The sequence below is a fragment of the Nesoenas mayeri genome, assembly GCF_963082525.1.
Source record: "Nesoenas mayeri genome assembly, chromosome: 6".
Taxonomy (NCBI): Eukaryota; Metazoa; Chordata; class Aves; order Columbiformes; family Columbidae; genus Nesoenas; species Nesoenas mayeri.
The window spans coordinates 25,222,384-25,249,719 of record NC_137545.1 but is presented as its reverse complement, the minus strand read 5'-3'; the positions used below and the strand labels follow the sequence as shown (position 1 = coordinate 25,249,719).

The 27,336-nt window shown below is 36.9% G+C and overlaps 1 protein-coding gene across 2 annotated transcripts in view; it reads right to left on the bottom strand.

Moving 5' to 3' along the window:
- Positions 1-8,206: 8,206 nt before the first annotated feature.
- The window catches only part of GRB14 (growth factor receptor bound protein 14), a gene marked incomplete at both ends in the record, with an annotated part of 64,053 nt that continues 44,923 nt past the window's right edge, over positions 8,207-27,336 (bottom strand). For both annotated transcript variants that reach the window (XM_080347146.1, XM_080347147.1), the window contains 9 exons: positions 8,207-8,353; positions 12,426-12,519; positions 16,778-16,865; positions 16,957-17,014; positions 17,120-17,236; positions 19,478-19,558; positions 20,128-20,223; positions 20,415-20,525; positions 21,558-21,695. In XM_080347146.1, the coding sequence (XP_080203272.1) occupies positions 8,207-8,353; positions 12,426-12,519; positions 16,778-16,865; positions 16,957-17,014; positions 17,120-17,236; positions 19,478-19,558; positions 20,128-20,223; positions 20,415-20,525; positions 21,558-21,695 (930 nt within the window). The remainder of the gene's footprint in view (positions 8,354-12,425; positions 12,520-16,777; positions 16,866-16,956; positions 17,015-17,119; positions 17,237-19,477; positions 19,559-20,127; positions 20,224-20,414; positions 20,526-21,557; positions 21,696-27,336) is intronic.

Here is a 27,336-nt window from a genome sequence, read left to right as displayed (position 1 = left end):
TAGCTACTTGGATCAACTCAAAGGCATATTCATTCTTCCCTGTGTTTCTAAATTCATACTGAGTGATTTGGCCTTATTTCAAGGGGAAGCAAGAGCAGAACACACATTCCTGCAGACAAAGGAACATTTCACTTAATCACAGAACAACCTAGAATCCATTTCTTGCAAACTTCCATTATCTTAAGCAAAGGGGTAATACAATTCACCTGTACTACTTTACTATGAGGGGGCCACTTTGAAGGGCCACCTGTACAGCTGATACTCCTTGAATTAGTGTGTTGGTTTTATTTTGAGAAAAAAAAAAAAATAGAAACAATTAGATCATTCCCATAATGCTTTTTAGTTCCTAACTCTACAGTGCTGATGAACTTTTTCTTCAAAAGTATCATACATCTTACACATTCACAAGGCCAAGGCCATTTCAAATATAGATTCCCATTGCAAATGTTTTCTTGTAAAGAAGGATTTGGTTTTTGGGGGGTTTTGCGGGTTTTTTTGGTTAGGTTTTTGTGCGTGTGTTTGTTTTTTTCTTAATCACACAATACAGGATAAGTGAAAATAGCATTATCAATATTCAAGTACTAAAGAGGAAAAACTTCATATGCTGCTCCTCATTTACCTCAAAAACAGAGATGGATATTGTTCAGTCACAGTGAACCTAGTGACCACAGTACATCAGTAAACATAATATCTGCTACAATTTCCACTTTAGCATCAATTGAAGTATCACCTTATTACACTTCGTGAATTTCCACAAGCCCTCCAAGTTATTTTTGACATCTTCGACTCTGATCCTGACAACACTTACACACATTATCTTACGCATATTGAAAACCATAGCATTATGCACAGCACACAAACAAGCACATACAGCACTTTAGAAATGAGGACTTCATTAATTGTTCAGTACAGAAGAAAGCCCTTTCAGATGTGAGGTATACAGGTTAGGAGAAAAAAAAAAAAAGTCACTCCAATAGCACATCTATTGTTGTTCCAAGTGTTAGTATTTCTTTTAAAATTCCTTCCTTATCCTTCCACCCTCCTACACATATCACCTCCTTTACATTCTCCTTAAATGCCTAAAAATAACTAACTATGCATATGGTCTGAGCGCCACAGCCCTATACCATGTAACTGGGGAGAAAGTATTTTAGTTTGAATAGCTGACCTCACATCCATCATCAGAGGAGATTCTTCCACAAGTTTTTTCCAAGAACTTAAACATTTAGCATAGGCTGTAGATGTGGCAATTGCAAAATTCCACACAATTTAACAAAATATTTTTGTTGTTAAAAAAATACCACAAACTACAAATAAACAAACAACCACAACCTCTGAAAACTTCATGCATTTTTTCCTCCCACCTGCATCCTCCTGCATTGTAAAAAGATTTCAAATATTTCCTTTGACTCAGTTTAAGGATTTTTCTTCATACTAGGAAGTTTTTGCTGACATTAAAAACCCTTCTAAGGTTATAATCCCACTTGGGAGCACATTGGCCTACCCCATACTTGGGAATGCAGGACTAAGGACTCATTCTTTTGTTCAGCTTCAGCCCACAATGATGAAAGCAGGAAGCACCTCATTCAATGTCCTGTTTTTTCTACCAGCTTGCTTACCCTACTTAGTGTTTTTTTCTCTGCTCCTTCTCTTTCGCCAAGAAAGTAGCTGGCATAATAGAAGGGGAAACTGAAATACATTTGTGAAAAGTGATGTTTTGACATAGCTCAGAGCAAGAAAGGAAAGCTGTACATCTAAGTCAACACATCTTCCAGGGAACTGGAGAAACGCTTCCAGGACTGTACTCTGCTCAGGAAGTTCCTAGGTCACAGTCTGATTTCACACCAAAGAGACACACCTGCTATTTGGTTAACAACCATTTTTACTTAGATTTATTCTCCACAGCAAGATCCTAGCCATACAAGTTCAATGGCAATTACAACCCCAACACCTCATTCTAGAAAAGGCTGGGCTCCTTTTCTGCTGCCTACTATGGCCAGGGCTAGAAACACACACCACACTTCACATAACCAAAGCCTAAATAATCCTACATAGAGCTTAGGATTTGAAAATAAAGGCACTCTAACTTATCAACAGAACAGAGAAGAAGAAAAAAAAAAAAACACAGTACAAAAGCTACATAAAAACCTCACCTCATACTTTCCCCTCCCCACCTCAAATATCTGATCTTTAAAAAAACCAATTTCACTCACCTCAAATGCTGACCTCAAATCAACACATAACATCTCTTCCAAACACACACCTACTAGTTGAGCCTAGGGCACACACATCGATTAAGGGCAACTCATTACCTTGGACAATCTCCAGCTGGTGGGGCTCATCAGCCTCACCTGAGGGGTGACTCCTCCCTTTCCAGGAGATGAAGGGCACAGCAGTAGTTCCTGGGCTGCTCACAGCCCCCTTTGCACAGGGCCCCCAGAACAGGCCCTCACCTTCCTTTCAGCTTCATACACACCAACTCACTCTTGTGGGACACTTGGGGCCATTGGCCATGGTCTTGGTCTTCAGTGCCACTGTGCCAGGCAGCCCAGAGGCAGAGATGGAAGGAGAATAATGAATTTTTTGGCTCTCCTCGCTGCAGAGCGCAGCGCCTGGGAGTGCTGCCTAACAACTACCCCAGCTGCCCGCTGGGCACCAGTGCTGTGGCACAGCAGCACACAGTTCACCCCTATGCCTCCCCACACCCCCAGCCTGTTCCAGCTCCCAGTGCGTAGCCAGATCTTGTCACCTCCTGTACCCCCTCACAGAGGCATTGCAAAACTCAATGCCTTGGCTGGTTCAAGCCCCATGAGCTCCCTCAGTGCCACAGCTGGTGCCCACCGCCTTTGCCAGGCTGCTCCCACACTGCCATGAGGGTTTGCTTCTGTCAGGGAGGTGGAAAGCAAAAATCCAGGCCCCAGGGCCACCTCTCCACTCCACGTATTTTCTTTATGGGTAATAAAGTTGTTTTATTTTCCCTGTGGTAGAAGAGGGCATGCCTGTCTCCTTCAGTGCCAGCCCTGCAGGTTCAACACCACTTGGCTGTTCCCACTCATGCTGTGCTCCAGAGAGTCCCACCTGCCTTCACCCCCAAATCTGCCTAACTGCTGCCTTGGGCACAGCTGTGGGGACATGGGTTCCTCTCACCACCACCACACATGCATACACCACTTCAAAAAACTGGTACGGGGGACAGCTCCTCTTTCAGAAGTTTTCCCTGGCATGTGCCACACTGCCCGGCCAGTCGTTCCCTGGTGGCATTAACATACCTGAGCAGTTCCTGTGGAACCCCAAGATTACTCACATGCCTAAAATCCAGCACATGCTTCAACGTTGCTGAAACTGCATCTTGATATGTTCCAGTTTCTAACCATAAAGTTTAGGGGAATGATCTGTATTACCAGCATTAATTACATAAAGTTCTGGTTTGAAAATATGACTCACTAGTGGATAGAGTTTTCCCAAATTGCTTAAAAGATTAATAAAATAATCAACTTAGTGGGGTGGGGGAGAGAACCACAAACTATTCCTGTAAGGAAATAATTTTATTGCCTATACATGTGAATGAGCTGGTTTAATACTCAGGTTCACTGCCTCCTCTGCATTTAATCTCTCCTCTTTCATGTCCTACTCTGATTTTTTTTTAAAAGACTTTCAGGCTTTTTTAAAATTAATTATACAAATCATTAGTATTAAAAAGGTAATATAATGGTTTCAAGAACAAGCTTCACAGACTATCTGCATATTTAATCATCTCTGCTAATAAATTTTTAATCATTCATTGAGTTCAGGTTTTTGTCTTGAAGCTTAACTTGATAACAAACCTAGCAACTGGTAGAACTAATTGGTACAGGGTAAATGAATAATTTATAAGAGGAAAAAGCACTGGGTGTTCTGGAGGTGTGCAGAGACCACAAGTCACAGATATTTCTGGGAGGAAGCAGGAAAACAGCAGCTGATTACAGGGCTTTCGTGATACACTGCTGACATCCAGAGGCCAACAGTCAATACTGTTCACATATGTGAACCAGGCTGTAAAGCGCGCTGTAAAGACAGATTCATTAAGTTTTAAATATTCATGCATTTCATTAAAGTTAACATTAATTGCACTACCATACACATTGATTATGCATAGACCATAAGTGTTTAACCTCTGAAAGCTTGCAAGTATATTCAAGTAATGGGGTATGTCCCATGTTCGATGATTTCAGTGAAAGCTTCAGTTATGAAGTTGAAATTAGAAACAGAGTGTGTTACAGTGCTAAGGAACGGTAGTTTGAAATATCAGAACAGCAATAAAAATATTTATTTTACTAACCAAACAGAAATGCTGATGTAAGTTGTAAGTTGCCTTGTGTTTTTTCTAAATTAAAGTAATAAAGGTAACAAGAACTATGTGTAAGATTTTCTACTGCCAAATGCTAGACTGATTTGCAAGCTACATCTATGAAATAGGTTTAAATAGTTAAAATCAATTAACTGGTGGCTCAGTGGCTTCTATTTTGATGAAGACGACTAGCTTTAAACAATGTAACATCAAAAAAAGGCTATTCCCTTGAAATAAGCTGATTTATGTTTTAAAATTAGACACCAAAACCCACTTACACTACAGAATAATTCTACCCCTAGGGAAGCACACAATGCTACAATTCTTAAACCAGGATGTAACAGACAACATTTGACAGAAATTCAATTATCCTTGAAAGATCCCACTTGTAGTTAGTCACATAAGTAATCCTCTTTCATTTAATGGGTTAAAGCTCTCTTTCAAAACATTTAGTTTGATGACCTGAAGACTTGCTACATGTCAAAAAATTCATTAAGTGACTTAATAAGATTGTTGAGTAAAAACACTCAGAAATTTTAAAATGTCATTTAATGCTGCCCATGCAACCTTAATTCTGGCCGTGTATGTATACACACTATGAAACATCAGCGAATTAACTTTTAATCTCCTTTGAGCCAGAAAGATTTTAACATTGGAAACTAAGGCACAAAGGGCATGCCAACAAATACAAGACTCAGCTTTAAAGCAATCTCTGCACTAGCTCACATCTTGCAGAGTGTACCCCTGCAGGGCTAATTACCCCAGACAGTTACACTGCTTCTCCTACCACTGCAGGACAAGCTCAGTTTTCTCTTCCTGGCCCTGCACTGTACTACACAGATAAATGCACAGAAGTGTAAAATCTTAAATCTGAAGAAAGTATGAAGTGTTTTTCAAGTATCATGCTTCAAACCTAGCTGCTTTGGCACTGATTTTCCATCAAGAAGTTTAAGACTGTAGGTTCTGACCTCCCCAAAGTAAAGGTAGAAACATAATGATTTCTTATGTCTTTAAAACAAACAAACAAACAGACAAACAAACACTCCATAAAAATATCAATTGCAATTTTTTCTTTTCTTTCAAAATCGAAATCAGTCCTTAAATGCTCTTTGAGGTAGATATAAAATTGTCCATATTTTGTAGAGAAGCAAACCATCCAAGACAGATAGACTGGCTTGCCCAAAATAGTACTGATTTCTCCCTGAGCTGTTAAAAAACACTGGTTAGCCAATTTTCTTTGTGAAGGTGGGCAACGAGGAAATGCAGTATTTCTGATTAGAAGCCACAGTTAACACACTGAAATTCTGTTTGAACAGCATTGCCTAGACCCTCAAAGAACTTCATAGTCAGACATATCCTGAGTGGTATCATAAAAAAACCTTACCTCACATTAAGACTACCTCCTTCACACTTCTTCCTTTAGTAATATTTAAATGAGGAGGTGGCCTGTTAAGTCATTTAAACAACAAACTAAATTTTACTGGTTTTACTGGGTTTTATGGCATAGTCATGAACAAAAACACAGTTCAGGAAAGGTATGCACATTTGTAAGAAAAAGATTTTGTATTCTCAGCAAGATTTCAGTTTAGATTGTAATGGAGAGAGCTGTCAAAATGCAGGAGGCACCAGTTTACAGGGTAAGAATGCCTTGAATGCTTGCCAGTGAAAAACTTTCAAATACCCAAAACTCATGCTCATTAAGTGATACTTCATTTTACTGGGGATTTTTTTAATGTGTTTGTTTTGTTTGTTCTTTTCACTTGTGAACAGAACTGAAAAGGCAGGCAAAGATTCTTGATGGTTGATGGCTCTCCATCACATGACATAATCTCCACATTATCTTACATAATGTCCACATTATCTTTTCTTTTCTGACAGGTCCAAAGGTGGATAGGTACTGGCAGGTACTCAGCGAGAAGTTAGTTTCTCTACCAAGCATGCTAGCAAATACATAAATACAAATAAAAATTATGGCAAAGTTTTCACATGTCTAAGTAGAAATGGACTACAGTAGACAATGCATTTCATTTGTCAGAAGATGATTTAAAAAAAAAAAGGATGCAGAGAATGTTTCTCCTTATTCTACATCAGTCTCTGAAATAATACTAGGCCTGAGAAGTAATAACATCATTAAACTAAATCTGAAGAGGTTTTAATTAAAACTACATTTTTGTAATTACACTTTGAAATTGTATTCAAGGTTTAAGAGTTAAATTTATTAGACTGTGAAGAGTTTCACAAGGCATTTCTAATGTAATGAGTTTAGGCACCACATATGTTGCATCTTTGGTACACGTTATGAAGAGCTGCTTTTTTAATGAGCTTTAAAAACTGTATTTGCATACCAGAGAAAAAGGTCAGGGATGTGTGGATCAAGTCAGTAAATTAAGTATTATCACAGTATTACGTTATTATTACTGCCTTCCACAGACATACAATAACAAAACCACAGACTATAGTTATCATAGTATTCTAATGCTTCCATCTACATGACCTTGTTGGTTTATGCACATGGGTGCTGCTGCGCCCCGGGTCCATGTTCCTCTGTCCCTTGCCCAGGAATCTTTCACTTTCTCTCCTCAGCAACTCCTATAGCAGAACAGCTGGTACGTCTGACGATCAGAGCACCAGAACAGGCATGGATAGGGGGACTGGATTCAGTGTCCATCTCCAAGCACCGCCTTGCACTCCAGGCCAGGTCCTGAACCCTCATAACAAGACCAAACCTACTGGACTGCAAAGCATCAGGACAGGGACATTTCCTTCAATCCAAGCCCCATGCCACTCAAGTCTTTGTTCAAGGATGCAGCAGTATCACCAGCAGTATCATCTTTTTTTCAAAACAGATACTGAAACTATTTCTAAGGCAATGGTCCAAAATTTGACTCACTCTACTGTAACAGTTCTTTTAGTTGGAATGTCAGATATTCAGTAATTTCTAAATATCCATTGACTATATTGAAATTTTTATTCTGTGATAAATAATAAAATAACCTGGAAGCTGACACCTCACCAGCTTTTCAGCAAAGAGTAAAGTTCACTGGACTTACCTTCATTTATACGTATTGTAAATATTATAAAGTTACGTTTATCTTTTAAGGGCAATTGAAGATGACTCCCTCCCCAACTCTGAAACAATTCACAGTACTTAATAGGTCTCTATTTCCATCTCTCTGTGTTAGAGACTGTAGTTATACACTAAACCATGTTATGTGCTACATGATACTTTATGTTTGTCTATACAGATCACAGCCAAGTAAGTGACACTCCAGCTCTGGATGAAGATTTAGTTAATATATTAGAGAAAAAAAACATTTAAAACATTACAAAAGTAATAGCACACAATACAACTGATCAGTTATAAGTAGTTTTAATGATTTTTCTCTTTTTGTGTATGATAATCCTTGAAGTAGCATTCAAAAATATAGTGCAAAATATTTGTTCATTTTATTTACAGATAAAATGTGCAGTTCAGCTTTTTATCCTCACCACAGTAAGTGCTATTCTTCTATGTGATGAACAGGAATTATGAAACATTTGAAGAGACAAAAAGTTAATTTTAAAATTAAGAACAAAGATCTTCCTTTCAGTTGTATTTTTGTAGAAGTTAACACAATATTATTTTTTTAAAAAACTGTTTTCAGTTGAAGGAAAAAAACAAAGTCCAAGAAAACACTAAAGAATTATATAATAATGGTTTTTTAAACCATAATTTTGCTGTAACAATCACAAAGTTCTTCTCTATATAGAATATTTTTTTTGCAGCTTTAACATAGAATCTTTACAATGTAATGCTTTTTCTTACTATACAAGTTGTCTCGAGGGGAAAAAGTATTCTAGTATCTTCCTTTCCCTCTGATGAAACAACAGATGCTTTGGTTAAAGAGCAATTCGTGCACAATAGTGTTTTAACTTGCAAGGCAATACTCCTTTATTAAGTTGGTAGAATTCCACTAGCTGGATGAGATCAGTAAATCTGGTGTGACCATCATCAAGGGTATAGAATAGCTTCCCATCATCTTCCAACTGTAAAAATGGAAAAGAAGATCAAATGAAATCCTCTTTTGCTATGGTATTTCTTCCCAATTGAAATATTTGTTTGTGAAGCCTTCTTGTAGACCAAGATATTAATAATCTTATCACTACCGAGAGAAGGAAAAATACAGTGATCATTCACAGCAAGATCAAGAATAAACAATAGAAAAATAATGCATCTTCCACTTTAAGTTAGGTATGTGTCTAAAAGGAAAGAACAGTTAGACAAGCACAGGAATATTCTTTCTGCACTAACAACACTACTTTATGCCTTTGCATTGGAATTATAGCTTGAATTGATATGAACACTTGAGTTTTTACAAAGTAACACGAAACAACCAACTTACTCATAGATTTCAACTTTTGTTCCATTCACAATTTGTGTAACTGTTCCATTTTGTATCACTTATTTTGTTAGGTGCAATGAGGCTACACACGAGTGCACTGGTGAACTGGATGGTTTTTGCTACACAAGAGACTGCCCATTGCAAAAGTAAGGCTCTTGATGTAGTAATAAGTTCTTTGTTGCAGGAGAAAGAACTGCTGCAGCTCCAAACACGTGTAATAGCAGAGACACAGGAGAGAAAGAAGAAACTGCAAAACGTAGCTCCAAAGATTACTGTAGACTTTTAGATGCTTAAAAATTTACAGTCATCATTTCCCTGTGCTAGGTTACTGAACATTAGCTCTCGCATCACTTGTATTGCACTGCTGACTATATACTTTCTCGATATATTTCCTCTGCTACTGCTATGTCCAGTATCACAAAGCTTGAGTGAAATAGTGACTAATTAGTATTAATGCAAATAGAGGGTAAGAAAACCTATTTAAACTATTTTTAAAAAGGGATTGAGAGAGTAGTGAACAGATGATCCTGAAACAGGGCCAGCAAAGAGCAGCAGACTGTTTGCTAGGGAAAGATGCAACTGTTCTACTTGAGAAAGGTGAAGGGAAAAAATCATAATTAGCTGCCTTACTTGTAAATAAGATTTCTGATCTGAAGCAGCTGTTGAACTGCTTATGACTCCTGGTTATTCTATCCCTTTCTACCATGTCTGGAAGTAGTTTGTAATCTCTTTTCTCTCAGACTTGGGTCAATCCAGGTCAACCACTGCTAGTTAAGGAATCACCAATGTGTGCATGTGTCAATTCCTATGCTCAGCCAAGAATCTGAAAATGGATTATCATCCCTTGGACTTTCCTTATGCAGGCAGTTTTTCTGACAACACACTGAACACAAGGAAGAGTTGACAATTCAGATGTCTGTTGACCAAGATTTCATTTTTAGCTTATTTTTCCCCTTCCAAGTTAATCCCAAGCCTTGAAGGGAATACCAGACAGACTGCTAATTCTAAAGCAATCAATATTTTGCAAAGTAAAAACTCACATAAAAGTTACCCAGAAACCTAACACCTTCTGCAAGCTAAAAAGGCTGTTATGAGAGAACACATATTGGGGAAAGACAGTCTCAGAAATGTGTAACAATTCTTCTACTTTGACACGGACCATGGAACAGCTGATTTCAGAATAGACTACACTAAAGCTAGCTTGTATCAGCGCACAGTAGCAAGGCTGAAACAATAAATTTAAGCTATGAAGTTGTCCAGTTTTCACAGTGTGGGATCACAAAGGCATCCCAAAGGCTTTCTTTTCAACTTTTTACAATCAATTCCTTGCCACCCACTTGCAATACCTGTTGCACATGTTACCAATGTTTACATGATGCACCTGTTAATGTGGGGGAAGCCTGACTTGGCAGGCTGCATGTGCAATCTGAAGGGACACATTTTTAAATGCAGTATAACCTAAAGCAATCTAAAATGTAAGAGAAAAATAATTCATTTAGAGACTGACTGCTTTTTAACTTGTAAAAAGAACTTCCACATACCATTTATTTCTTTACATTTAGCAGGAAAGTTTATGTTCTCAATGACTGGAAAAAGGCAAGAGTTTAGAAGAACAGTAGGATCTGAAGTTCAGAACGTTAACCTTGTTCTCCAACTAATAAGTTACCAACTTACTACAGTAACACAAAATTGTTTGTTAGAAAATAACTTCATTTAGAAGATCAACAGCAACTGGAAGCAAAACCTTTCCCCCCTCAAAAAATACTTTTCTGAAGTCCTTAAAGAGTATTGTTCTAGCAAAAGCAGAGCATGTGGTAAGTCACGATATTGAGAATAGCATGAGGGGTATTGAATGTGACTGGAAATTAAATGACAGAAAGGAATTGAAATATGACCATGTTTTAGGAACTAAGAGTTTCCACATTTACATTCTTTCTCTGGATTAAGTTGTTCTCATTACAGATTTTTTTTTTTTTTTCTAGTAACTAGCATATGATAAATGGCTTTACTTCAAAAACAATTTAAAAAATTCCCTTCAAGTAAGACAGGTTTTGCACTGAAGTGGTACAGGCCTTCTAGTCCACCAGCATGGAAAAAACTGACCCAGGTCTGTAAACAATCTATGACAAAACAAAGAATTCCTGGTTCCTCCAAAGACTCTACAACAGGAGCGAGAGGTTTTAGCATGCATGTACATAATTAATTCCTCAAATACGCTGTTTAGATCTACAAAAGAACATTAGAATTGACTGGATAATTATTTTGAAGGGAAGAGCACCATCCAACTCACAGCAAACTGAAGGTAACTGCAGCTACTTGCTACATCTGCTCTTAGAGAACAGAGGGTCTGTTTCCTGATAGGGAAAGAAAATGTGGTCTCTTAAATCTGAGAGCTAGATGACATCCCAATGAAGTGGAATCATACCATATTTGTATGGAGTTCAGAAGGTTTTCTAAAGCACAAAACAGTTATCCCAAAGTAAATACCACAAGCAACTACAGTCAATAGAAGCACAGAGATCTTACACCTGGGATTCTGATCACAAGAGTGTATGCCAATGCTCATAGGGAATCCAGGGCACACCTATGACTTTTGGATGAAGGGCTCCTCCATTGTTGGTCCTTAAAACAACAAAAATCCTGAGCAATTATTTTAAGTAACTTTGATTCATACCTTTCCTCCTCCCAAATGCTTCAACTTATTCTACAGGAACACTTTTAGGGGAGGATATCAGCTACAAGCCCTAGGTAAGGCATACAGAAATTTGGTGAACATTCATAGTGGATCAGCAGATCATAAACAAAATAAAAATGCCACTACACTAATTTCTATAATACTGAGGCACAACAGGATCTGCTAGTAACTGCATCAGGAAGAAACACGGAGGGTAGACTATTATGTAGTCTGGAAGAATAGTTCTTGTGAAGAGAGAAGAAAAAGCTACAGGTCTGCTCAGTTGTGTCAAGCATTTGTGGCTAAACCACATAATGTTACAGTGTTTCTCAGCTCAACAGAAGAAGCCTGGAAAGAAAACAATGTAAACCACCTCTGGAGGAAGTGGAAGGCATGGGGAAAGCTGGCCATTCTGGCGGAACTGGATGACCTCTTCAATGAAAACTGATGGAAATGTGACTTCAAGTTAGAAAATTTCAGCTTACCTATAAGTAGCTTTACTAAATAAGGATATCAATTTTTTTGCTAAAATTGTCTTCCTGAAGAAGACTTAGACATTAATATACCACAATGACATGAATCAAGAGGTCAGCAAATAATGTTTGACTCCAAATATTGAAACTATCCTGAACAGATGAGATATATCATGAGATACACACACATGTTGTAGGCAGTCCACCTAAATAGATAACTAAAAAGAAATAGTGCACATATTGAAATATGGAAGGGCAATATGGCCTTTATTATTAGATTATGTTCAACCTATCAGGGTTGCCTCTATTCCAGTTCAAATAGACTTGTCTGTTTTTTCAAAAGACTTTTTAGGATTTCATAATACTAGCCAAGCTTTATAGAAAATCAAACAGCAAAGCTCAAAAATGTCCAGCTCTACTCAAGAACACTAATTATTTTTAGTGATACCGGTATTATGTTTACATATTCCATGTAACAGCAAAAGAAAAAAATATCCACCAATATTGTATCACAATGATTCAATTGTTTTGTTTTACAGTTATATATATAAACTGAAAAATTTACTTACTGGTACAATTTGAAAATGCTTAATTTTTAATCCATGACTCAATGACAATACAAATGTTTTGGGGTTACTTTGGCTATCACGTACCAGGAAAACCCTAAAAGAGATTGAAAATTTTCACAGTAAGATCACTCTGAAAAGCTTTTTGTAAACATCCAGTTAAAACTGTTGTAAAACTATTACAGTAAGTATTAGTGAAAAGCAAAAATAACATTAATGACCTAAGTTATTATTTTAATCAGTATTTCTTTGCAAATGTGTCACTGGAAATACTTTTCATTAAATTCTTCTTCACCTTGTCTATTATGTGAAAAATATGCATTCTCAGAATGAATGACACTGTAGGCGTTAGTTTTCACACTGCATAGAATTACTGTGCATCTCTTCAGACAGAAAAGTGTCACAGGGAAAAATCGAAAGGTGGTTCAACAGGAAGTTTACAGAAAAACTGATGCAAAACATAGCAGAATGATTTTCACATCTGGCTAAAATTCGTAAGTGCACACTCATTTTTGCACATTGGCAAAATTCCCACGGAGAGCTACAGTCTGCTTACTTCACAGCATTATTCAAATTGCAACACTCAGTGGCCAACAGAGGCACTGCAATTAGTGAGTTCACTGATAACTTATTCCAGCCAGGTCATGGACAGACATAATTTTGCCATTATCCTGGTAGGATAATCTGGTACAGGCGAAAGACGATTAGCAACAAGAGATAGCTTTCATTGAATCACAGGGTTTGGAATATCATCAGAGAACAGTCTGGAGGACAGAGGGAGAGACTCTGACCTGCTTGTACTGTGCAGGTCTGGAACAGGTATAGCTAACAAATGTACCATAGAAGGGTAACAGAGGGACAGCCATGGACAAGGATGCTCCTCTTTCAAGACACAAAAAATGGGCAAGATGGACTAGCAGGTGTCAACCAAGTGAGCACTAGAGGCCACCTACTTTTGCCCAACCACACACCAGGAATTAGAGCGCTATTATATGAAAAGAACAGATTTCAGGGGGGAAAAAAAAGCAGACAGAGTGGATTTTCACTGACTAACAGCAGGGATCCAAACTACTAATTTAATCCTCAAGTTTCTATGAGCTCTATTTGTACAAAGCAAGAAAATACCTGGAACTGAGAAATTTGGAGTCCATAATCATTAACACTTCTATCAAAATCCCCATCCAGTCTAATTCAGAGCTCTGACAGTAGTTCAGTTATTAGTGAGAGATAATTGCCAACTTAGCATATGGCTCTAAAGAGCACACAGCAAGTCCAAGGACATGCTGGAGCTCCCAATAGCCTGAGGCTCTCCTAAGGGGCCCTCCCTCACCACCTACTGGCCTTCCACCTTCTCGAAGACATGAATTAAAATTTTCAAAGCACAGTTCGACAGGTTCTTTGCATAAACTTAAATCTTTCATATGTTTGCCATTAACGTCAGGCATTTTATTTTATCAAGAAAAATAACATGATAAGAATGTGCCACTTTGCAGATATCCAAAACGGGGTTTTCATACCCAAATACTGAGATCTGCATAAAACAATACACAAAGCAATCACACTGGGTAGGAAAGAAAACACAGGTTGATTAGGATTTATGTTCCCATTCATCAGTTCTCTTAAAGTCAATTTTCTTACTATTTTCCTTGTTTTAACAGCAAAGATAAGCAACATTTGTCCTCCTTCACATAAAAAGATCTTTACTCTTTTCCAACTTTATCACAATAGACTTACTTTAGTTGTCAAAGAACCTTTAAAGAGATGACTTTATAATGAAGAAAGGGCAGTAGTTCACAGCATCTCAGAAATGCTGATTGGAAGGGAGCTTTTTAGCTGGATGCAGGATGACTCCAAACAAGTGCTCCTTCATAAACTTATAAAGAATTCTCCAAATGATCAGATGCATTTTGTCATGGGCCTTTTGGTAATGCCATTATCGCATTCATCAATCAGATGCCGATCAGTTTGCAATCCTTGCAAGCATTTGTCATTGAAAAGTCTTCCAGTGTCCTTTAGAGAGCACAGCATGAAATCTACAATAATGCTACAAAACATTTGTCCTGGTTTTAGCTGGGATAGAGTTAATTTACTTCCTAGTAGCTGGTATAATGCTGTGTTTTGGTTTTAGTATGAGCTTAATGCTGGTAAAACTTCGATGGTTTAGTTGTTGCTAAGCAGTCAAGGACTTTTCAGCTTCCCATACTGACCTGCCAATGAGAAGGCAGGGAGTGCACAGAAGGCTGGGAGGAGACACAGCCAGGACAGCTCACCTCAACTGACCAAACGCATATCCTATACCATATGACATCATGCTCAGTATATAAATCTGGGGGAACAAGAAGGAAGCAGGGGACGCTCGGAGTGATGGCGTTTTTCTTTGCAAGTCACTGTTATGCTGAAGGGTCCGAGCTTTCCTAGAAAGACTAAACACTTGCCTGCCCATGGGAAGTAGTGAAGTAATTCCTTGTTTTGTTTTGCTTGCGTGTGTGCCTTTTACTTTGCCTATTAAACTACCTTTATCTCAACCCACATGTTTTGTGGCTTTCACCCTTCTGATTCTTTCCCCCATCCCACTTTGTGGGGGGGGGAGTGAGCAGCTGCGTGGTGCTTAGTTGCCAAATGGGGTTAAACCATGACAACTTCTTGAATAAAGCTGGTTTTAGAACAGAGCAGTAGATCCAAAAACTTTATTCCTTCATACCATACCTTAAGATTCTTGCTGTCCCTAATTCTGTTATTGGGTTATTCACATACTGGGACTACTGTAGATTCTTATATAATAGTCCCTTTATCTTCTCTAAGCCATCATGAATAGCATATTTGTTGGTACATATAGTACCAACAAATAGTCCTACCACCTCTGTCATATATACAGGAGATCTCCCTGCTTGGGATCATCTTAAAAGGCTCAATATGGATTATTTTCTCTGCCCCACCACCTCCCTGCCCCCAGAAACTAAAATCTTGTTATTCCCATGAAAAACTTTTATTTCTGGTGGTAATTAATCCTTTCAGCCAAACAAAAAGCACAGCATTTGTCACATGCTGTAATGTATTCAAGACTTCAATGTAACACCTGATCAGGTATCTGACAGTGTATGAGCGCTCATACTGCTACATTCTAATCAGTTCTAGACAGTCCATGCTAGAGTTTCATCCTCAAAAAACCCACGATGTGTATTTATTAATAGATCCAAGAATATAACATAAACAACACTATACTAAACTAATAGGAGCAAGGTGTTCACTTTCTTATCTCTAACACCATTGCTCTTTACTCGCCAGATCTTCTTGGTTTCACTAAACAGCACGTGTGTGCAACCGTTGAATGATATATGGCTCAGAAATAGATGTTGGATGCACACCCATGTCCCATCCCTCCCATATAACAAGTGCAAAAGTGAATGCAGAGTACAGAAGCAGTTTCAGGATGATCAGCTGGGCTTAAAAACAGGACCTTTGAAATTTAAAAAATAAGAAAAAACACAAAAAGGGAAGCCCAATTAGTCATCCTTGCTGAGAATCACTTTTTTCCCTTCCTCTCCTTCTGATCTATTTTTTTTCCCCTAAAGTCCTTTCTGCAGATGTAGAAAACAGTATTACAACATATTTAACCCAAAACTGAAGGAATTTAACCAGTAATCTGGTATTACAGGTACCTAACTGGAAACAGAGAAACTTAAGAGTTTTACAGTATCACTCACTGAATGAAGGAGGCCCAAATTTACAGTTAATATAGGAGTAAGGATAAAAGTAACAAAATGAAAAATAGAAGGATCTGAACAAAAAATTCCTACTTGCTTTTTTCATTTTTTTTTAAATTAGTATTCAAAAGAGAAAAATAAAAGTGAATAATCTTATCCTAATGGGTTTTTTTGTTTACCATTAAGGTGTAACACAATTTTTAGTTATTTCATGAGGAAAAGCATAGGTTTTTTTTTCAATGGCTGTCCCTGCACAGTTCATCTTAGGATACTGTTAGTCAATGTTTTGAGGCTTGCTTTCACTCTTCCATCGGTAATAAGAGATACAAAAGACACTGGTGCCAAACTTGACAGTTCCCAGAGAATATTGCGTAAATACAGAGCTCAAGTGCCTGGCTCTAAGCAGATACAAGTAATCTGTCAAGTGACAGAATCAAAGCGTTAGATCACCACTTTATAGCTTCCAAAAGATATAAAATAGAAACCAACTGATCCCCAGATAGCCCTATATAAAAAAGAATTTTTATTTCTATTATGTAAGTAAAAAAAAAATCTTCCCACCTCCATCTCCCTCCCAATAAGAAGTACATGGAAATAGCAGTTGTTGACTAGAAATTTGTCTCAGAAGAGTTACGTAAAGAATTAACTTACCCATCTACAAGCCCATGCTGCAAAATAAGTCTCTGAGCCTCTTCTCTAGAGATTTTATGATGAAACCATGACTGAGATCTGTGTATAGCTATAGAAATAAAGATCTTTAAAAAACATTTCACCTTGATTGAAAGAACCACCAATCGCATTTCTCTGGCAATTAATTAACTCACACATACCCATGTTAGACATGGCAATAGGACTGCCATGTGAGTTGAGTCGTAGACACCCTCTCCTCTGTACGAGAGAGAAGTAAAAACATGATTTCAAAGCTTTTTTGTTAAAAAATAAATAAAAAAAAAATCAGAAAACACTATTCTGAGAAAGTAAAGGTGTTTATACCCGCCAAGCTAATCCTTCTTCAACTGCAACTGAAAGGGCTTCTGTTGGATTTTCTATAATTCTGCTTCTGTGTCCTGAGAAATCCATTGCTACTAAAGAATTTTCTGAAATGCTTCTCTGCAACAAAGAAAAATACATTTAGTTTGTTCATTTTTTAAAAGATCCATTTAAAAGTGAGTTTCTGAGAAAACATCATGTTTTATACGTGGTGTTTCAAGTATCTGCAGCATTTCCCATCAGAGCCAAACACATTTTACCCTAGAGAGCACTTGTAATTCCAGTATGCTGCTGCAAAGCTCAGTTTTACAGTCTGGCAGGACAGACCATCCTTTTGCATTACTGCAATGGATGATAAATATAAATAGAGTTTATGGCAGAGCAATGTATTTTTAACTATATTTAGCCCTTTGCATGTCAAAGCAAGTCAGGAAACTGTTATTAAGTTGCCCAAAAACCAGAAAAATGAAAACATATAAAATTCTTATGCATAACCATCAAATTAACAAATATTTGAAATATTTTTCTATAAATATGTCATAAATGTATATATTGTCTATATAAACCTTCACTCAAAGTTTACCAGATTGGAGCATTGAAAACAGCCATTTCTATGGCTGTTTAACTTATATTTTAATACATCACTTCTATTCTCATCATAGACTTAACAACTGTAGGATCTGTTATTTAAAAATGCTTGGGATTTTTCTCCCAGTGAAGATCAAGTTTGTAACAACACAATAAAAAGCACTGAAGTTCGACAAAAACATCTTAAAACTCATCAAAATACTTCTCAGAAACCAAGGTTTACAAAACGAAGTTTAATACGTATTGTAATAGTTCCAATGTTGGCAGGCACTGGAATCTCAAATAATTTAAAGAACATTCTAGCATTCTATAAGTTGAAATAACATCTGGAACACAAGAGGCCCAGATTTCTGTAGGGTTAGCAAAGCTTCCCAGTTAAAACCAAAGTGGCTCTGTTTTGTTTCTATTTGGTTACAAACATGAATATAACTAGAAATGGAAGACAGCAATTCTGTAGTTCACTGCAATTCTCGACACTGCAGTCTAAGGTCTGCCTGAGTAACTGTCACCTGTAAACAACTTCGAAAAAGTAAAAAAAAAAACAAGGGTAAAAATAAGAGAAAAGGTTTGCCTCTAGGAGAGCGGCAGGAGCTCCTTGTAGCTGCCATAGTTGCGAGCTATGGAGGAGTGTGAAACATGGCAGTGGTTCCCCCATGAAGTGTGCTCACTAGCTTGTACACTTAACTCCCAAGTTTGTCCAATTTGCTGTTTAATTCATGAATTATACACAAGCAGAAAAACAGTGCCATGCTTGGTAATGTTTATAGATTCTTCCTGTGTTAGAAGCTACAAAAGCTAAAATGCACCCTGCAGTGTAAGAGCAGAGAGAACCAATAATGGCTCCCAGATCTCTTATAAAAGCAACAGTTGGCTGTTTTAACAGCTTTACGTAACAAAACATATAGACACAGTCAGTGTATTAAGCACAGTTTTGAAGCCACGCTTATTAGTAATACCACAGAAAACTACCTTTATGGATATCTCTTAATAGAAAATGCATATTTAAATACTTTACCAGCAAGAACTATAATAACAGCTCAAAAAATCCACCACAAAATCACTGCAACAAATAATTTTTTACCTAATTTAGCCAATAAAAACCACAAAAGTGGTTTTCAGCCATGAAAACGTCTGAAGCCAAATGACTCATAAAGAACTGGGATAACACAAGATATTAAAGAAAACGACAACCTGATCCAATCCCAGCTGTCTGAGGAGATGGACATAGTACCTAGTGTAGGCTGTCTTTCCTCTAAAACCCAGTTCTGGCAAATTATTATGTTCCTCTGAAGTCCAGTCATTATTACATGAGCTGAAATTCACCTCAAGTACTTAATATTTTACATTAAAAAAAAATAAAATGAAAGTACTATTGTATATGAAAAAGGAATTTTTAGAGCTTTCTTATTCATCATTTACAGCATGTGTAACCTTAAATACTTTGCTTCTTTTTTTGATGCATTTATAGTTCTGCTGCTCTTTTTTCAAAATCCTCTTTCCATTCTTTCTGACAGTGATAATAAGCCAATGAACTCCCAAAATGCTAGAGATTTGACAAAGGGAAAAAGCCTGTTACCTAGTCTGAACTACTCAATTTGTATTAAGTGAATTAATTAGCCCTTTAGTCAACTCTGACACCCCTGAAGATTTCGGCAAGCATTCGCACATGCAAAGATTTGCAGGATCAGGTCAATAGTGTAAATGACAGAAGTTACATCAAAATAGCATGATTGCAGAAACAGTATTTTTTCATGGAGCTACCATGGGACATACCATAGGTGTTAGATTCAAAGAGCTGCAGCCACTTCTACCTTGATATGGTTGCATGTAATTCTGATACAGCTGCATCCCGTACTAAAACCAGAAAATAACATGGTTAGCATTTTAAATTATAAACCTAACCAAGTAATTTTCTTCCAGATGTGCAAGATAACGTATGCTTTTCTTTATCATTAAAAAGTAAGTGAAAATGCTGTAAGGATAAGGAAACACGTCGTTATTGTTGCTGCTGCCTTTACAAAAGTACACTGCATTAAATATTACCCATTTAATACAGCAAGTGACCTATTCCTATTTTGTCACAAACAGACACATTTTAAACCAATATTTAAGTTTCCTTCCTGTGCATTCTTGTAGTTTTGTTCAACATTACTCAACAATCTCACTGAATTCAACATGGTTACAAATCAGCCTAAGCTTAATGTAAAGTATTTGCAAGACTGAGGCTTCAGTTCATCATCCCATCCCCTACAATGATTCCAGTAATTTGGTCTCTCTGTATTTTTGGGATGAAGAAAAATAAGCTTTCAGAGTACAAAACAGATATTGCTATTGCATGGGAACCTAAAATTATGTTGCCACACAGTATCAAAATTTCACATAGTAAACTTAAGCAAGAAGTTAACTTTACACAGAAAAATTACCTTAAGCAACCTAATTGCTGTCATCCAACAGGTCCTAGTTTGTTCATCATCTGCACAGAGCTGTTTCAGGTCTCTGGTTCCTCCTGATTTGTTAGGCTAGAAGGCCACAGCACATTTTTTTTAGCATTAATGCATATCTTGAAGATAATACCTGTTGAAATAAAAGCCACTAATTCTCCTATTTTATAATAGACAGCTGAATATTGTTTTTAAAAACCTTAAGGAAACTTAAGCTTACCTAAGACCTGTGGCTTGCTTTAATACGTATGAGTATAATAAGCTTGTACCTTAAAGCAGAATCCATAGTTTGTTGGTGCTCCAGAAATCTTTTTGCCTGTCAAAGACATGTACATATCACTATTGCTGAATTCACAGAAAAACTGCAGATGCCTTGGCTCCTAAAAAGAAGAGTAAGATAAGAAACTCAGACAAGTACAGTAGTTATCCTGTTCCAACATATAGTCTTACATACTGCACTTCTAACTGTGACATCATGAAATCCAGAAAGAGACAACATTAATTTTATAATGCAAAGAAAAAAACACCTCAAACTGGTCAAAGTGTTCCTTCTACCCAAGAGGGAGAAAAAACCAAGTATGAGTGATTTAATTTCTAGGAAAACATCCACTAAATTCAAGCTACAATAATATTAGAGTAGGAATCAAGTTTTGAGAGCAGTATGCCTTTCAAACATCAAAATAAAATATACTTTCATAAACCAAAAAAACAACATACTGTAATAATTACTGCCCAGTACTATTTCTAACCATTATCTCCATTCTGTAAGGTTAATGAAGTCAAGGAAGCAAATAAAATAAATTTGCTGAAGGACACAAAAACAGCTCAATGAACATTCTGTCAATTAACATAGAAAATTCAGAACAAGAAATAACATTGTCTTAAGTGGTTTATGTAGAAGATGTCTGAAGTCCAGTGTACCCTATTGAACATAATCTGGTTTAAAGTACTGCCATCAAAAAGTTGCACTAGTAAAAAGAAAAAACATCCAGTGACTAAATTTGAGAACTCTCAAAATCTTCCTGTAAAGTCCTGGTATACATAGGTTTTTGTTTATTTTAGATAATGAATTATTATGTCCACCTTTCAGAGCATCTCCATATACCTCGGAATTTTAACTACTGTTTGAAAATTCATTTTAAAAGGGTACTCTGTTAACTGCTTGGAAAAATAGTAGCCACTTATTAGGCAAAAAAAAAATCTATTATTTCTAAGACAACATTTTCCAAATTGTATATCTCAATATCTGTCTAGGTTTTATCTGTAATGAAGTGTGGGTTTGTTTGTTTGTATTTTTCTTTTTTAACACTGTAAGTTGAAATTCAAATTTGGTTATTATTACAGCAAATGATACATAGATTCACACTTGCTCTAACTTCATAGTTCTCTTGGTTTTTTTTTTCTTCCCATACCTTAGATGTACCTTTAGTGGAAAAATAAAGGCCAGATCTTCTCAAAATAAAGTACAATTTTTTCCACGATTTTTTCCCTTGTTCCTTTGCATACAAATAACCATGAATCTCAGGATACGTGCTGGAGCTTAGGAACATCTGAAAGAAAATATCAGACAAGCATTTTTCTTTTCAGCTGAAACCAGCTTTCAGTTTCATTAACATACTCAGACAGGACCAAGGGGATTAACCCCCTAAATGCACTATCACAGTACACTAATTCAGTTATGAGTGCATCTAATCCCATTAAGAGTACCTCTGCTTTAAGGTGTGTAGAATGTTACACAACTCAAAGGTATGCTAAGCAAGTTACATATTTATTTGGAACATATGGTTTGAAATGAGAGCATTAGTTATGCAATATGTTGACTTCAGCAACAAAACCAGTATAAGAAGTTCTGATCCCATGCTTCAGACCATATTTAGATAAAACTGCAAATCAATGCTACCAAAAGAAAAGAAAAATAATGCCATGCCTCCTCCCCACCATGTTACAAACCAGATAAGGGAACTGACCTGAGCCAAAATTAACTCAGCAAACAACTCACAATATCTGAATCACAAAACCATGCAGGTCAGGCAGATATTACCATTTTCAATAAAAAGGGAATAAAGGTCTCAGGACCTGAACTTGTGCTTAAGCAGAAGCTTTAGGAACGTTAGTTGAATTAAAGACAGGAGAGGCAGATACAGCTCCTATCTGTGCTCAGGGTCATGAGGCATGGAGTACTGAACAAAGCTGCATCAGAAGAAAGGAGGAAGTAAAAGTTGGACAGACCAGCTATTTTGGTTCCGAAACTGCAAGAAAAAGGTGTGCACCCTCACAGGTCACAGAAACGCAGAATGCCATGGACAGGCAGAGAAGTTAACTAATGCCCAGAGAAGCTGCCTGTTGGGCTGTCTCTACTCAAGGTATTCACTGGCTTCTCTTCTGCCATTTCAGCCAAACAATCAGAGCCAAAACAGCTGGGATCTTGCTAAGACCAAGTACACAGTTTCACTCAGTCTGCAAAAGTACCCACTAAAAGCTGGAAACCATGTTAATTTTATTCTAATTCCATGCAATGCACTCATTTCTATTACTCTTCTTCCAAGAAAAGTACTCAGAACTATTACTCATATCTAAAGAGGCTAATTTAAACTTCTTCCATTTCCATATATGCAAAGGAATCTATATTGTTACTGATCTCTTCAAGGAACCTTGCCCCAGACTGGACTACAGCATCATAAATACTATCAAAGCTTATATATAGGTAGGAACAAGGGATTTTCTGGTTAATATCTGCAGCTTTCATTGCTGCATTTTCTTCCTGTCCATTGCCACGTCCAGAAAATCTGATTTGAGGACAGGAAGAAACAGATTCTCAGGCAAGAGACAGACTGGCCAGTGCCAGAGTGCTGCAAAGTGATGAAGTAAACTCAATTTTGGAAGCACACAAAGTTCTTGGGCTACTAAATAATGCAGTCCAATCAAGATATACCAGGACTCTTTCGCTGTTATTGTGTTCCTACCTTCCAGTCAGGTGCATTACTGTACAACCTGTAGACCGTCCTGAGCTAATTAAATTCAGTCGGCACAAATGCAGTAACCCTGGGAGGCTTCAACTGATGGGGGAGGGCCCTAGCCCACAACCAGGAATGCATTACGAATAGCTTCACCGCTATTCACCTGAATAGTTAAATTACTATAAGACCAGGTTCATCCATCTACATGTGCTGCTGGCACATTGTGTGCAAACGCAGTTTAAGCTATTGCAGCCACATTGAAGCAGACAGGTAGGTCCTGGTAGGTGTTCCAGCCTGTTAATCTTCCCATTTGCCACATATTAACAGGCTCGCTAGTGGTGAATATAAAGGCTAAATTTAAAAAGTATTCCAACTCCATAAGCAAAGTCAAATGGAAGTTTTAGGAAAATATAAACCGGTCAATGTATGTAAAAACAACATCTTTTTAGGCTTTAGCATCTCTGCTGAAGAAGAAAGGAGCGGTTGGCTCCCAGCCCGCACAAGTGTCTACCCCAGGATTTCTGCCATAAGAGCTTCAAACTAGAAGTGCTGTCATGAAAATCTTTTTTCTTACTCAGTAGACGAAAGTGGAGAAGCAATAGAAAGCTCAGCTCCAACAGTCACTGTTGTACGCCTGCTATCAATTAAAATAAAGTAGCAATAATGCTAGGAAAAAGGCAATCCTAGATCCATCTTTTTCTTTCTAAGACAGCTGAGAACTGTGCGAGAAAATATAACGTGAACAAGCCATAGTAAAAACCATTAACTGTCAGAAGAAATAAGCAGTAAAAATATTTCACAGTGAGAAATGAATGTCTGTAATAAACAGCCACAACTAAAGATAGTAAAAAGGTAACTTCCTCGGGTTTTTTGGTTGCAGGTTGGTTTTGATTGCACTTTTATTGTTGTTTTAGTTCAGTTGTGGGGTTTTTTGGTGTTCTTTTGGTTTGTTTGTTTGAATGGAGGTACATGCAAGTCTATTACAGGGCAGAATGGATCCCTGTTTGTGCAGATAAGGGGTAACCAAAATAGGATAAAATAAGAAAAATAAGAAAAGCCCTTAATATATGAAGAAGTAGTGGGGAGAGTTAAATAAATGATGGTATGTGGCAGACAGGTATTACTGGTCACACAATATGCAGAAATAAGCTTTCAGCCTCTCCCCCATGCAGTGAAATACTTTATACGATATGTAGAGTGCTGTCAAATGTCACCACGGCTTTCAGATACTATTATATGACAGCACCAAGGACTCAATTACAATTTGATTAGCTGTAAAACCAACCAATTTAAAACCAATCTAAACAAAGCAAGTAAATTTCTTTTGTTGAGGTGAAAAAAAAAATAAAAATCAACAAGTGAAAAAACAATATAACAGGAAAAACACCACACCATTTCAGATGAAAATAATATTAAAAAATGCGGAAATACTAGATATCACAGAAGGCAATAAAGATTGAGAGCTGAACTCCTAACCACACAACTTATTTGTCTGCATCTCCAACATTTTCAATGAAAGGATGCTTGCAGTAGCAGAGACATTTGCTAAGGTAGATGTTTCTCGAGCACTCGCATGATTTTAGAGAGTTAAAGGAGCCATCGTTTTCATGACACCCTGTGAATCAAGTTTAAATCTGATGCCTGATTTTTTCAAAGATGTGATCACAGCCAGCCATGACCCAGCCTCTACTGGGAACAAGCAGGACTTTCCACAGAATCTGCTGATAAATTTTAAAGGCACCACTTAACTCCAGAGAAGAACTAACAGTGTTCATCCGTATTGTCTCCTATAGTCCTCACTCAATCTGAGGGGTTTAGACTGGGAGAAAGGCCGACAAAACCTGGGGCGGAAGGTGGGGAAGGGCAACGGGCAGACTAGGACATGTTTAGGAGATTGGCAAGAGACTGAAATTCAGTGTGCGGCTATTCCAGCCAAAGACTGGAAACAGAGTCAGATGAGAAACTGGTCAGGGACAGAGAAACTTGCTGTGGCAGAGAGATTAAAGAAATGAAAGCTTGAATCTTTAATCTATGAAAGCAGAGAATGGGAACAACTAAGAACGTGATAGCAATGGGGATAGGACAAAAGGAAAAGACACTATCAGTAATTCCACCTTTCAACAAACTATGAGTGCTTATGTTGGTAATCCTGTTCCATCTTTAATTTTTGAATCTAGAATCATAGAATATATAACACTGATTTTTTAATGTTTATTTAGGAAAGACATGTGCTCCCATCTTTAATAAATTCTACATCAGGTGCAAGTGTTTTTTCATTGCTCTGGAAGATGGCTTGGACATGTGCTACCTAAAACAGCTTTTTTTAATGTATTCACATTATATGTAAAAAGCTATTAGAAAGAAGCAGCAAAACTGGTCATTATAAGACTTGAACTCTGAACTTCAAGTCTACCTACAGAACCTGAATATCAAATGCCTCTATTAAAACATGATGAAGAGGGGAGGAAAATAGGTCTATTCTTCAAGTAGAATCAGAAAAAAATGTAATTACTTGAGTTAATTTCAACCTTCTATTTTGAAAATGTCACTGTTAAATTTAAAATGCTGATTGACATACTGCATAGCGAAAAAATACGCTATAAATACAATCAAAGATCAAAAAAACAGAATGACAAAACTGTAGAAATGTTATTCAAATAAGAAAAAAGAAAACAAAAGAAACCTAGGATAAAATTCTGACCCTTTGAAGTAATTAAAAAAAAAAATTATTGACTTCAGTGAGACTAGGATTTCACCTACTAACTTAGGAAGACTCAATTCTGTCAACACTATCCATGCTGTGCAGTCTATTCATTGCAAATGCTGTAATGAATAAGAATACAAGACGATCTAGTATGTACATGAATTCATCTAAAATAAGAATTGCTCCAATGAACAGCCCATGTTTTAAACAAGTCAGAAGCTCCATTTAAAATTACATTCAACAATGGTTTCACATTTAATCAGACCAAGTGAATTAATTTGTTGACCACCTGTGAAAGCTGTGGTTCTCAAAAAACAACCAAGCCAACCCAATGTCTGAAAATTATAATAGAATGTTTCATTACTATGCGGAGAGGCCACAGATTAAAATCTTCATATGACGTTCATTTTTGACATGTTTTAAAGCATCCAATTTGCAAAGCAAGTTCCAAGTGATCCATACTGTCTACCAGCAGACACATACATACAGCGCTCTGTCTCAGAGCAGCCATACTCTAATATAGTGACACACTTTTTTTTTTTTTATGCTAAAGATCTTAATGTCAGAGATTAAACCTCTCTCTTTGGGATACATAGACATTCTGTGTATGTCAGACCTAGTGATTTTACTTGGAACATGCTAAATGGATAGGAGACAGTTAAATGGCTTTTGGTTTTGAGGCTATTTAGATGCTTTGATTTAAAGTTATCAGCCAAAACACTCACTTCTTCACTATCAACAAAAGTCAAGAAAAACATACTTGAAAACATTTCACTTCCTTACAGCTCAATCCACAAAAAACTATGAAAGTATCAGAAATTATTTTTTAATCATTTGTAAACACTGGGCTATTAAAACTAATGTCTCTTGTGATAATTGACCAAGCACATCACAAATAGTAACAAAAGCCCGTTAACTTGTCTTAATGAAAGTTTCCAAGGAAATAGAGACACACTGTACACAATTTAGATGTGTAAGGGCTGCACCATCCACAAGGGTGTTCTCTACTTTGTGGCTAAGCAAGTTTTATTCAACAAAATACAATTAAGCAGGCAATGAAACATGAAATAGCAACAGAGGAGATTTTGTGACATATTTTCAAGCTATCAAAATGGGATGTAACTATTCACATTTAGAATGATTCTTAATCTTGCCCACAAGCTCTGCACACATTCTACCTATCACAGTACGTGCTATTTCCAGGGCTAAAGGAAGTTCTGTGCAAGAGTATAGTGCAAACAGTTCCATTATAAAAGTCTTCATTATTTTTTTCAAACTACCAAATCACATTTATGAGCAAAAAATACTAAGTTCTATTAACACTGGGGATAATTTGAAACATTTTTCACTATATTTGGGATAATCTTTACCTCCTGACTAAGACTAGCTTCTATATGGATGTAACTATTTAAAACAGAAGAATGCTTTGGGAATTGGTTCTTTCATATTTTTAATTTACTCATTGATGCAAAGGTAGAATTTATTATATAGATGCAAAAGAAAATTTCTAATTTCTATATTTCTTTTACT